This window comes from Natrix helvetica (genome assembly GCF_964273705.1).
Source record: "Natrix helvetica genome assembly, chromosome: 16".
NCBI lineage: Eukaryota > Metazoa > Chordata > Lepidosauria > Squamata > Natricidae > Natrix > Natrix helvetica.
The window spans coordinates 11,775,931-11,788,230 of NC_138563.1; the positions used below are offsets into that span (position 1 = coordinate 11,775,931).

Below are 12,300 nucleotides of genomic sequence, written 5' to 3' on the forward strand. Positions count from 1 at the left end.
CAGGAGCCTTCACAGCCGAAAATGGAGCCTGGGAGTGTGGCATGCGGGCCTCCCGTGCTCCCTTTTTGCTGGCAGAGGCACTGCTGCGGGCCAGTCCTTCGCTGTGTTTCCAGTTGCAGAGGAGGTTTCTGCTTATTGCCCAGGAACAACAGTGACCACAGCATGGATTTTGGGGGCAGCTGGCAAATTGGGGTTGTGAGTTAGTGAGTTTTTATGTGTTTCTGGGTTCTGTGTTGGTATTTATATGAAAAATGTGTTTCTTCTCTGCTCCTTAGATTTGATATAGTATTTCAAATGTCGTTGTGAGATTGTCTTTTGTGGCAAGGGGAGTCACGACTGGCCCTAAAGGAAAAGGGGAAACGTAAATCCTAAGTGTTTGGTTTTCCTAATTTGACCTCGATTTCAGTCCTTGGTCTCTTCTGCTTAGCCAAATCCGGTTTTACAATGTGCGCATTATTTTATGAATGAAACTTCGTTTCCTTAAACTTTGCCTGCAGGGTGTTTTAGTGGGGGAAAGACGGGGGCTCCTTTCTGCCTTTTTTTAGGAGATTTTTCTCCTCCTCCCCTTTAGGAGAAATTCTGCTTCTTTTCTTGTTCTGTGGAATACTTTTTTCTGGGGAGGGGGCCCTTCTACATGGGGATGAGCCCTTCTCAGCCCACCAACCAAGCAACAGAGGTTTGGTTAACCTTTAATTAGCCATTTTGCAATTGGCTGCTGATCCTAATTGGAATGGTGGGCACTTCTGCCTGCAGCCCCAGGGCATCTGAGGAAGGTCCCTGCGGGGGCAAAAACTGCTGTTTCGTGAGAGCCCGAGAGTCTCTCCTGGAGGCCCCCAGGCTCTTTGGTGTGTTGTCTGCAACAGACTCTGCAGTGTTCAGGACGTGGGCTCTTGAATTGTACAGCGGCCCGAGAGAAGGGGAGAGCTGTTCGTTTGCCAGTTTAGAAATCCTTAGATAAGAGTCCCCTGGGCTCCCTGGGGAAGGAGTGAGATTTTCATCACCGCTTTCTGTGCTTTGCATATAATACAATCCTTTTTCTGCAACAGGTCAGCCCCCCGACGGCTTCCGGGATGTCCTTCTCAGAGAGGGCCCTGCGGGCTTCGCCAAGGCCATTCGCCAGCACCAGGGCCTGCTTTTAATGGATACCACCTTCCGAGATGCTCACCAGTCGCTGCTGGCCACTCGCGTTCGCACCCACGACCTGAAGAAGATTGCCCCCTTCGTAGCTCATAACTTCAGTAGGCTCTTCAGCATCGAGAACTGGGGAGGTGAGAGAGAGCGCTGGGGTCCCCCCGTCCCCCCCCCCAGGAAGTCTGAGAGCTCCTATGAGGAAGCTTGTGAGAAAGTTTCTGGCTGCCAGGTTGATGGCCTGGCTGAGATGGGGCTGCCCAGTGAGTTCTGAGTGGACTTTTGCAACCAAGGGCTCACGATGAAGCTAGCAACTCAGGCCTGAAATAAAGGGACAGGTTTACCCTGCCTGCAAATAATCACCATAGGCAAGTAGTAGAACTGTGAACCTGAAGGAAGACATAGCAAACTTAGTATTACAAATGGTCAAAAACAGCAAATCAGAAGAGTAAATAAAATAACAAAATTACCCAAAGAGCTTAAGAATGGCATAAAATGGATATTTAAGTGAGGATTTGGCTTTTTGTTACCTTGCCCTAACCCTAACCCTAACCCAAACGTTACAATTCCCAAGCCCAGTCAGCAGAATAAAGGGCCCCATTTTATCTAATCAAAGCCTGGGAGGAGGAGAGTATTGCAGCACAGCAGGAAAAATAGGTGGTAAAAGCAGTAATAAACCCTCCCTGATTGGTCAGTGAGGGTTTAAACACAGCAGTCAATCATTTCCGGGGAGGGGGGGGAATTATGTGGTGCCAGAGAGGCATTCAGCCAGTCCTGAGTCCTGAGCTACATGTGTTCTCTACTATTAGAATGTATCGCTGTGTGTGACCATCTTTCTGATGGTACTTAATTCCTCACCAAGCAACGTCAGGCAGTATTGGATGGGGAGGGTGAGAGCAGTGCCGAAACGCCATGTCGGACCTTTTGCCTGCTCCCAACTGCCTGGAGCTGCTTTTGGAGAAAGGAGAACTGCCACAACTTAATTTCCTCACTTCCAACCCCCAGAGGGCTACCAACCATCTTCTCAACAACCTTCCCTAAAATGGGCAGCTGGAGACCAAATAAACATTGTTTCTTGAGGAGTACATCCCTCAAGAATGCATCACTACCAGATGGATCCTATCACACATCATCTTGGGATAGTTTTCGTACAATCATAAGCAACATGGATCTTTTAAGTGACTCCACTTACAACTTTGAGGATCCTCTCCAGTTCCTCAGGACCAGTAGGTTCACCTCTTCTCGGATGACGAAGCAGTCAACTCCATGGGGCGTTTACAGTCAGACCTAACTTGGAACAGATCTCTTCTGAGCGACTTCATCCAACAGATGGCCCCTTTGTCCAGGAGAGAGAGGCTCACCTTGAACAAGCTGCCAGTCCAGCTATTGGCAGATGGAAATGCTGCCCTCATTGCAGCAAAATTCCTACTTATATAATGAGCCACATGTGGTCCCTTCATCCTCATTAAAGCTGCATCTTCACTCCCTTGCATGTTCACTTCAAACTCCGATTGTCTTCATCCAGATCCTTTCCAGAGGGATCTGATTCTTTTCCCAGGTCTGTGATACATCTGAAACACTTGAGCAGAGGCTGTTTTGAAGTGAGTGGGCTGTTGACTCTTGAATTTGGCCACAGGTTTGGCTCCCACAGGCCTGAGGCTCTGTGGCGTATAGAACTCGTGGGATTAAGGGCCTTAAGCAGGGATATTGCTGTGAAGATGGCAGTGCTGGTGAACAAGAGAGTTGAACTTGGCTCCATGGCTCCAACTGAGGCCAGAGCCAGACCACTTTGACCAAGGACCCGTCCTCGGACTTGCTGCTGTGCCAGCTGAGGGCCCTTTGGGAAAGAAAACACGCTCTGGGTTCCCTTACGTATTTTCCTTTCTGACAATCAAGGGAGCTGAGAGGAAGCTCCCAAGGAACCCTAGGACTTCAGACGCGTGCAGGAAACTTCTTGCTGATGCTCTTCTCCCTCCCTCCCTCCCTCCCTTCCAGGTGCCACCTTTGATGTTGCCATGCGCTTCCTGTACGAGTGCCCCTGGCGCCGGCTGCAGGAGCTGCGAGAGCTCATCCCCAATGTCCCATTCCAGATGCTGCTGAGAGGGGCGAATGCAGTGGGCTACACCAACTACCCAGATAACTCCGTCTTCAAGTAAGTGGTGCCTACAGCTTCACCTGGGCTGTTTCCAGGTGCTTGAACAAGGGGACGCCCCGCTTGCCTTCCAGTCTTCTCGTCTTTCTCAGAACCTGCCTTTCTGAGGTTTATTTTGGCAGTTATACATTTTATGCTCAAAAAGCTCAGCTTCTGTTTTTGCTTGTTTAAATCCTTTATGTTCCTTTATGGTCCCTCCTGGAAGTTCAGTCACCTTGGAGGAAAAGCCCAATTGTGGCTTTCCACATTAACCCGACATCCTTGCTAGACTTTATCTGCCTTTGGCTAGCCTGCCCCCTCCCTCCCTCCCTCCCTCCCTCCCTCCCAGGCAGGCCGTGAAGCAGAGCCTGGGTTTGACACAGGGACAGCCGGCCGGCCTTGACTCAGGACTCCTCTCCATTGCAGGTTCTGCCAGATGGCCAAAGAGAATGGGATGGACATCTTCCGCGTCTTTGACTCCCTCAATTACCTCCCTAACATGCTGCTGGGGATGGAGGCAGCTGGGCAGGCCGGGGGCGTGGTGGAGGCTGCCATCTCCTACACAGGGGATGTGGCTGACCCCAGCCGGACCAAGTACACCTTGGATTACTACGTTAGCCTTGCGGAGGAGCTGGTCAAAGCCGGGACTCACATCTTGGCCATCAAGGTAGGCAGGGAGGGAGGGTGGGGAAGGCTTTGCCTGCATGCTTCCACTCTCCCCTGCCCCAGGGGGTGGGGGGCACCCGTTTCCATTCTTCCTCATGGCATTCCATCCAGGAGGTTTCCAGGGGCTTGGAGTTGAAAGAGTCCGAGGGAGCCGGTTGTCCTCCTCCTCCTCCTCCTCCTCCTGGCCTGGCTCCAGAAGGAAAGCTGATGCCCATCCCTCGACTTCAGGGGATCTGTCTTATCTGCAGCTGCATCTCCTCCCTCCATCTCTCCTCCTCCTCCTCCTCCTCCTCACCTGCAGCCTTTGCCCTTTTCTCTTGCAGGACATGGCTGGAGTCTTGAAGCCACAAGCCTCCTCCATGCTTGTGGGGGCACTGCGCAAGCACTTCCCTGACGTCCCGCTTCACATTCACACCCATGACACTTCAGGTGCTGGCGTGGCTTCCATGTTGGCTTGTGCTGCTGCCGGGGCTGACATTGTTGACGTCGCGGTGGATTCCATGTCAGGCATGACTTCCCAACCGAGCATGGGTGCGATGGTGGCTTGTACCCGTGGCACAGAGCATGACACAGGTCTGAAGCAGGAGCGGAAGGGGTTCTCGTCTGCCCCAGACAAAGAGCAGCCCATGCCAGTCTGCAGCCAGGAGTTTGCCCCCTCCCGCCTGGCCTGTGGGTTGCAGCAGGAGAATAAATGCCAGGCCCTTGAGCTGCTTTAAGCAATTATAAAATCGTAATTCCACCAAGAAATAAGAAATCTATATATGTAAGGAATTGCGGCCAGTCAGTCCAAGTGACTGGCCACAGCAGCTTCCACCAACCTTTAAAATCAGAATTATAGAAGAGCCCATAAAAACAGAAGCAGAAAGAAGGGGTGTGTGTGTGTGTGTGTGTGTGTGTGAGAGAGAGAGAGAGAGAGAGAGAGAGAGAGAGAAATAATTGGCCTCTGGCCAGGGAATTCCAGTCAAGGCTCTCCCTGCCCTTGGAAGGTTCGGGACCCAGCCAGACCAGCCCTTGAGCTCTGAGAAGTGAGTGGGGGGGGGGGGGGAGCAAACATCTGGCTTCCTATTAAGGCTACACTTAGTAAGATTGGGGGAGGGGGGAGCTGGACTTCATGGCCTCAGGGGCCCCTCCTGCCTCTAGGATCCTCTTGAGAAGCCGCTCTTCTCCATGCCTGTCTGGCACAAGGAGTTTCCTTGCAGGTGGCCCTCTCAGTCCTGGAAGCTTTATTCCTTGTACTTGTTTATTTCCAGAGGGACGTTATTTCTTCCCGGAGGAGTTTCGTGGCTGTTTGCTGAACTGTCTGGATGTCTTCCAGACCTTTGGCGAACTGGCTCCCCTTGGGGAATCGGGGGGCTCCCCAGACGTCAGATCAGAGATCGCCCCCCCCTCCCCTATTTTATCCCCACAACCACCCTGTGAGGTGGGTTGAGCAGAGAGAGCGAGGGTCCCCGGGGCAATTCAGGACAGGGTTCTGCAGCTGGGCCAATCTGTCCCTTGTCCCAGAGCAAGGCACCACCAGCTGAGCGCACCGGCCCCCGGCGCCCTCTGGCAAGGAGGAGCCTTTGTCACCTGCAGCTCCTTAGAGAAAGGGGAAAGGGGCAATCCTGAAGGTCACTGCGCTGTGTTTCTGAAAACACAACACTAACTCAGACCTGGCCGTATTCAACCTCGAAAGAAGGTTTATTCATTTGGTTAGCTGGTTGACCCCGCCTGGAAATGGAGCTGGGCTCAGAGGTGGGTGGCAGGGCTGCCCCCTGCTCTGGGCTGATGGGAAGGATTCCCCCCCCCTCCCTTCTCTCAGGCATCCAGATGGAGAAAGTCTTTGACTACAGTGAGTACTGGGAGGTGGCTCGGGGCCTCTATGCGGCCTTCGACTGCACGGCCACCATGAAATCTGGCAATGCAGACGTCTACGAGAATGAGATCCCCGGTGGCCAGTACACCAACCTGCACTTCCAGGCCCACAGCATGGGGCTGGGTCACAAGTTCAAGGAGGTGAAGAAAGCCTATGTGGAGGCCAACAAGCTGCTTGGCGACCTCATCAAGGTCAGTCTGCCCACCCCAGTCCTCTCCCCTCCCAGGAGGGCAGGGTGGGCATCACAGACCTGGGCGGGCAAAGAAACTCTCAAAAAGATTCCAGGTCTTTGCATAATTATCTGTTTAGCTAGCGGCGTCACTGGCTAAAGGGCTCCAGGCCTCCTCAAGGGTTGACGGTCTCTAGTTCAAAGGTCCCTAAAGGCCACATGCGGCTCGGACACATGTTCTGTGTGCCATCCCTTGAGAAAGGGGCTTTCGTGGCCAAAGCACACTCTTACGTAAAGCCAAAGCTTGCCAGAGCCCTATCTAATTTTTCTGAGCACACAGTTTGTTCCAGGAAAAGGCAGTAGCAGCTGTGACCATTGGATTCTCTACCTGCAGCCCGGTCCTGGACAAGATGGCCTTACCCTGCCTGCTGAAGGGCCTGGCTTTGTGCCTCAATGGCTGTTGGCTGCTTCTGGGGAGAGACAGCTGGTGCTGCTCCTCTCAGTGTGTTCCCCCCCCCCCTTTTGCTGCCCTGCGCAGGTGACACCCTCTTCGAAGATCGTGGGGGACCTGGCTCAGTTCATGGTTCAGAACAACCTGACGCGGGAAGACGTGGAAGCTCAGGCAGACGAGCTCTCCTTCCCCCAGTCCGTGGTGGAGTTCCTGCAAGGCTACATCGGCATCCCCCACGGGGGCTTCCCAGAGCCCTTCCGCTCCAAGGTGGGCCCTTCCGCTCCCTGCCTTGCCACCTAGCAGGGCCCAGAGAAATCGTGGGGAGGGAAGTAAACCCACAGCCGCCTTCTCTTAACTTCATACCAAGGATTTGGCATGAGGGGTTTGTTCTTTGCATTTTGGGGGGGCCCTTCTGGCATGGTGGAAGCCTAAAAAAACGGAGGCTTTCAGATATTCTCTACCCCTCCCCCACACACACACCTCGATTCCTGCTTTGGGGGGTTGAGTGGAAGGCCGGGCAAGTCAGAGGGAGCAGAGAGAGATTATGCCGACTTTGCCCTTCCTTGGATAGGGCTGCTTCTATGGGGCTTCCACCTCAAAGCCCATTGTCCTTTCTTAGGTGCTGAAAGGTCTGCCCCGCGTGGAGGGCCGCCCCGGGGCCTCCCTTCCCCCTTTGGACTTCACACAATTGGAGCAGGAATTGTGCGAAAAGCATGAAGAGATCACCCCAGAGGACGTCCTGTCTGCTGCCATGTACCCCAAGGTCTTCAGTGACTTCAAGGACTTCACAGCCTCCTTTGGGCCTGTCGAATGTCTCAATACGCGGCTCTTCCTGGAGGGGCCCAAGATAGCCGAGGAGTTTGAGGTGAGAGGGAGAGCGCAGGAAGCAGCAAAAGCTGGGTCAAAATGCCAGGAGTTGGACCCCCCAGGAATGAGCAAAGGGGGGTCAGCGCGGGATTAGTCTGCGCTAGGAGCCCCAAACGTGGCATTTTATTCAGTCCTTCATTAAATGCATATAACCCTCACCACCCCATCTCACCCATGTGACTGACGAGGCTTTGCCTGCTGCCCCACAGATCCAGGTCTGGCCTCCTTGTGGGGACGCCGCTTAGGGCTAGGTGGAGCCCAAACTTGCTCCTGGTTGTGCGCTGCTCCTGTGATTCCTCCATCCGTACCATTTTTCCTGGATTTGCACTTGGTAGCTCATGCCACCAATTTCCTTATTAAAAAAACGAAAAAGATTGAAACCTCTTCAGTGGGATAGGATTATCAGTTCAGATAACAAGTGACAGCCCTCGAAAGAGCAGGGGCAGATCTAGGAGGGAATCCACTTTTTCAAAGCTCTCTAATATCACGGTTGAGGATACAGTAGAGATAAACAAGGGGGGGAGGGGGGGTACAGAAGGAGACGCAGAAGCTGCAGCAGGGCCAGGTGACCGGGTTGCACAGATTGCAAGGGCCAGAGGGTGGGAAAGAAGCGGCAAAGGACCCACCTCTTGCTCTCTTCCCTCCCTGGTGCCCTCGCAGGTGGAGCTGGAACGGGGGAAGACGCTGCACATCAAGGCCTTAGCCCTGGGAGACCTCAACCGGGCTGGCCAGAGGGAAGTCTTCTTCGAACTGAACGGGCAGCTGCGCTCCATCCTGGTCAAGGATGCCAAGGCCATGAAGGTAACGAAAGAGGCAGGCGGGAGGCAGGGCAGGGTTGGCATCTTAAGGAATTCAATCCCGAGAGATTGGATTTTGCTTTACAGAGTTATCAGTCTTCTTTAAAATCAGCGGCATTTAAAATACATCTTTTATTCATAAATGATATTTAGGTTAATTCCTAATGCCATTAGCAACAACATGTTCCACTATTGTCACCTACTTTCCAATGGAAACCCCCCCCCCCACTTCCTCCCCTGTCTCCACCAGCCCCCCCCCCCCCCGGCACTCTGCCTTGGGCAGGAAGCAATGGAAGGAAGCCAAGGGTGCCCTCCGCCCACCTCACACGCTAAATCTTGCCTTGCCAGGAGATGCACTTCCACCCCAAAGCCCTCAAGGACGTCAAAGGCCAAGTGGGGGCCCCCATGCCTGGGAAAGTCATCGACATCAAAGTGAAGGAAGGCGGGCAGGTTGAGAAGGGACACCCGCTCTGCGTCTTGAGCGCCATGAAGATGGAGACCGTGGTCAACTCGCCCGTGTCAGGGACGGTCAAGAAAATTTATGTCAAGCCTGAGATGAGCTTAGAAGGGGATGATCTGATCCTGGAGATTGAGTAGCCACCTCCGTCCCAGGGACCTCAAAAGCTGCGGCGGCTTCTGAGCAGGGCTGCCGAGAGGCCCTCAAAGCAAGTTTCCCAGCTTTCATCACTGGACCCCCCTTTCCCTTTCCCTCCCCTCCCCTCCTAAGGGAGGAGCAGGCAGGGCTGGGCTTAAGGAGGGCAGGGGACTCATTGCTCCCCACCCCCACCCCCTCCGCGAGTATCATGGCACTCGTCGTTGCCTTCCTCCTTCTGGCAGAGAGAAAAGGAGCCGAGTGTGAAGAAATTGCTGTGGCTGCCCACCCCCATCTCTCTCGCACCCCCTTTTCCTGGAGGCTGTGAGCCAGTTTGGCAGCAGATGGGGACCATTTCTGTCCCAGGCAGGTGGGGGGGGGGGCGTGTTTCTTCCTCTCCAGCTGCCTCTCTTCTGCCTCCTCCCTCCTTTCTCCTTCCTTTCTGGAGGATAACTTTTGCCCCAATATAAGCCTTTTTTTCCCCCAGAGGGGGAGAGGTCCCTCCCTGCTTCCTCCCTTCATCCATCCACCTCATCCCTTCCATTTCAGTTGCCAAACCGAGGAAGGTTGGCTGTGCCCAGGTTTAGACCCTGGGCTGCCGCTCTGTGATGTAAAAGCCAGCTAAGCCGAGACTCCAGGGTTGCTTTGGGGGGGGGGGGGCAGGGGCTGCCGTCCCTCCTTCCACCACAGGAGGGGGCAGTGCAACCAAATCATGATTTTCCGGTTGCCGATTATTGGACCGATCATCTGGGCTGGGCCTGAGAATTGTGGATGGATTTTACTTGGGTAAAACAAGGGCAAAACTCTTAATGGAAGCCCTTGAAATAAATGAAATAAAATGCGATGGCTCTGTATGCTTCTTTGCCTTCCTTGACGCGCGTTCCCTCCGCTCCTTCAGCCTCGGCTAATTTACATGAGCGCTTCCTTTTACAAACTGTGTCAGAAGAGCAGCAGAAAACATTAGGAACAGGGCTAGGATCCCCCGGCTTAACGTTTGTTCAGCAGCTGTTCAAAATCACAAGGAGCCATCCAACGGGCAGAGCAGAAACAAAGGAGACCCTGGATCGCTTTGGCCCTCTGGGTGTCCACTGTAGGCCAGGAGGGACGGCTAGGGAGGGCGGAGACTGTGGGGCTTGGCCATCAGAGGCACTCAGTAGTTGGGGGGGGGGGGAAGGGCTGTAAAAGACAAGTTTGCAATTTATTTTCAATGTTTGAGAATATCTGTTCGCTTCCAGTGTCTCCTTGACCCTCTTTCTAGTTGCTACAAACACTCTCCCATCCACACAAAACCCCATTTTTCACACACACTCCTCAAGGGCATCTCGCTGTTTCAGCTGAGCCAGCACCAAGCAACTGCAGGGCAAATCCCTTGCTGGGCTGGTAGTCCAATGCCGCCCTTCGTTTCTGTGCAATGCGAAGGCAGAGGCAGGGCTGCTGCTGGAGGGAGTGCGTGGCCAGGACTGGGCAACCATCACAGCTACCCTGAGCCACAGCAAGAGGGAGGGAGGGAGATCCTGGGCCAGGTGAAGAGTCCGTGGGCCAGGATCACGCCAGATTCCCCAAACGGAGTCTCTGAGAGTTCCAGCAGCGTTTTGTTCGGTGGCCAAAGTCACAGGTGCCACTGCCCAGCCAGGCTCCCCCTCTCCCCCCCCCCCCCGCTTCTGTTTTTATGCCTTTCTGTTTCCTGTCCAAATGCAGAACTGGGCCTATTCTTCCTGGGACTTGCTGGGATCATTTCGGCCCCTTGCTCAGCCCTGCCCAGATCTTTCTGAATCTCCTCTTTCTTGTCTAGAATCTCTTCGTGTCGTCTGCAGACTGGATAAATGTCTCATGCGAGTCATTGGGAAAGTATGGAAGACCCCAGCCCAGGACAGGGTCCTCTGAGGCCCACTTGAGAGCCTTTCGGTCTAGTCTGCCTTTTGCCATTTTATTAAGGAGCGCAGGAGAGCTTGGCTGAGCAGGAGAATCTTCTAACCTAGGATTTTTACTGACAAAAAAAAAAAAAAGGAAGGTTAGTGATCCGCAGCCAACCCATGCTGGATTCTTGTGACCAATTCTTCCTATCAGAGCGCTGACAAACAAGCTGTCAAACGTGGCTTGAAGATTTTGTACAGGATAGGTCTCTGCCCTTTGTTGTCTCCTGCTGTTTTTTTCAAGATAAGCTCCTCCAGGACTTCTCAATGGTCTATGATCACCCCTGCTGGTTCCTTCAGGATCCTGGGATGTGACCTCTCTGGCCCTGGAGACCTGAATTCCTTTAAATCTCTTACCTCCGCGCTCTCTACCTGAGTCGCTGCTCCCTCCTTCCCCTAGGAGCTCTGCATTCTTACCATTTTCTCCTTGCAAAGTTCTACAACTTCTTTGCAACCCCCACCCCCCATTTCCCCCCCCCCCCTCTAATGAGCTGCCAAACATTTTGGGTTGTTTCTGACATTATTGCAAGTCTTAGCGCATTTCAGCTGTCGCCTCCTGATGTGGGTCCTACAGCTTCTGGAGATGGCCTTGCAGTCTTTGGTTCTGTACCCTTCCTCTGCTTCTACCCAACCTTCCCCCCTCCCCCTCCCCCTTATGTGTACTGTACCGGCCTCTTCAGATCCCCCCTCCTCACAGGCTTTATGCCAGTGCGGTGGAATCGCTGGCTGAAGAGGACGGACCCTGAGGTCAAACTCTGAGGCCTGCCATTTCCCCAGTCTGGTCAGATTCTTGCAATGGGAACCAGTTTTGTCTACCAGTGAGGAATGCCGGGTTTTAAAGAAGGGAACGTTTCTGAGGAGGCCTCCATGATGGGAGATTTTGTGCCATCTGGAACCGGATGGATAAGTTCCGAAGGAATAAGCCGAGCATGAATAAGAGCCAAGAAGAGCATTTTGCCACTCATGAGATTTAGGATCATTCCATTTTTGTTACAGAATTTTCATTTCATGGGCACCAGTCGGGGGTGGGGGGTGGGGGGATCTCTGGGCTGGGGATCCACCGTAGAGGAGAAGCTCTCTTCACATGAACGGAGTGCCCTCTTCTTTTTCAGGTTCTTCTGCAGTTGGGACCTCGGGAGAACGCGGGGGCGCCTGGTACACCTCACAACTTTTTACACTTACTTTAAGGATGTTGAAAGCAGGGACGGTTTCCAATTCCAAGTTGCACTTATATTTCTACAGGCATAAAGAAATAAAACAGACAAGACTTTGCAGGGCTCTTGCATGGAGGCTGGTCTTTACTTTTTCCAAAATCTTGACACCCCCACCCCCCCTCCACCTCCTTTCCTGCATTTCCATTACATCCGAAGGAAGCCGTGTAGTTGCTCTGTATTTCATGGGCAGTTGACTGTGCAAACAGCACCCCTCAGAGGCTCCCGGTTTCTCATCCTGGTGCCAATGAATTGGACCACAGCAGCCAAAGGTGGCTAAAGGGCTGGTGGCGTGTGCCAGGTGAAGGCAGTCCCTCCTCCACAGAGCAATTATCCTGGAGAAAGGAGCGGTACCTCGTGGGCAGCATGCCCCCCCCCCCCCAGATGGGAGGAGGGCAGGAGCGACTTGCATCAGGAGCCCCCCTTCCCCTCCTCTAGGGTTGTAAGGCAACGCAGCTCTTCAAAGAAGAGTTTGACCTCCTCCCACCAACGGGAAAAAACAGCTCAGTGGCTCTGGCCC

The 12,300-nt window shown here is 53.5% G+C and overlaps 1 protein-coding gene across 4 annotated transcripts in view; it reads left to right on the forward strand.

Moving 5' to 3' along the window:
* The window catches only part of PC (pyruvate carboxylase), a 128,176-nt gene extending 118,676 nt beyond the window's left edge, over positions 1–9,500 (forward strand). For all 4 annotated transcript variants that reach the window (XM_081967827.1, XM_081967825.1, XM_081967826.1 and 1 more), the window contains exons 14-22: positions 1,047–1,268; positions 3,124–3,280; positions 3,686–3,926; positions 4,249–4,498; positions 5,727–5,971; positions 6,488–6,667; positions 7,020–7,265; positions 7,928–8,068; positions 8,413–9,500. In XM_081967827.1, coding sequence (XP_081823953.1) covers positions 1,047–1,268; positions 3,124–3,280; positions 3,686–3,926; positions 4,249–4,498; positions 5,727–5,971; positions 6,488–6,667; positions 7,020–7,265; positions 7,928–8,068; positions 8,413–8,661 — 1,931 coding nt within the window. In that variant the 3' untranslated portion in view covers positions 8,662–9,500. The remainder of the gene's footprint in view (positions 1–1,046; positions 1,269–3,123; positions 3,281–3,685; positions 3,927–4,248; positions 4,499–5,726; positions 5,972–6,487; positions 6,668–7,019; positions 7,266–7,927; positions 8,069–8,412) is intronic.
* Positions 9,501–12,300: the final 2,800 nt, after the last annotated feature.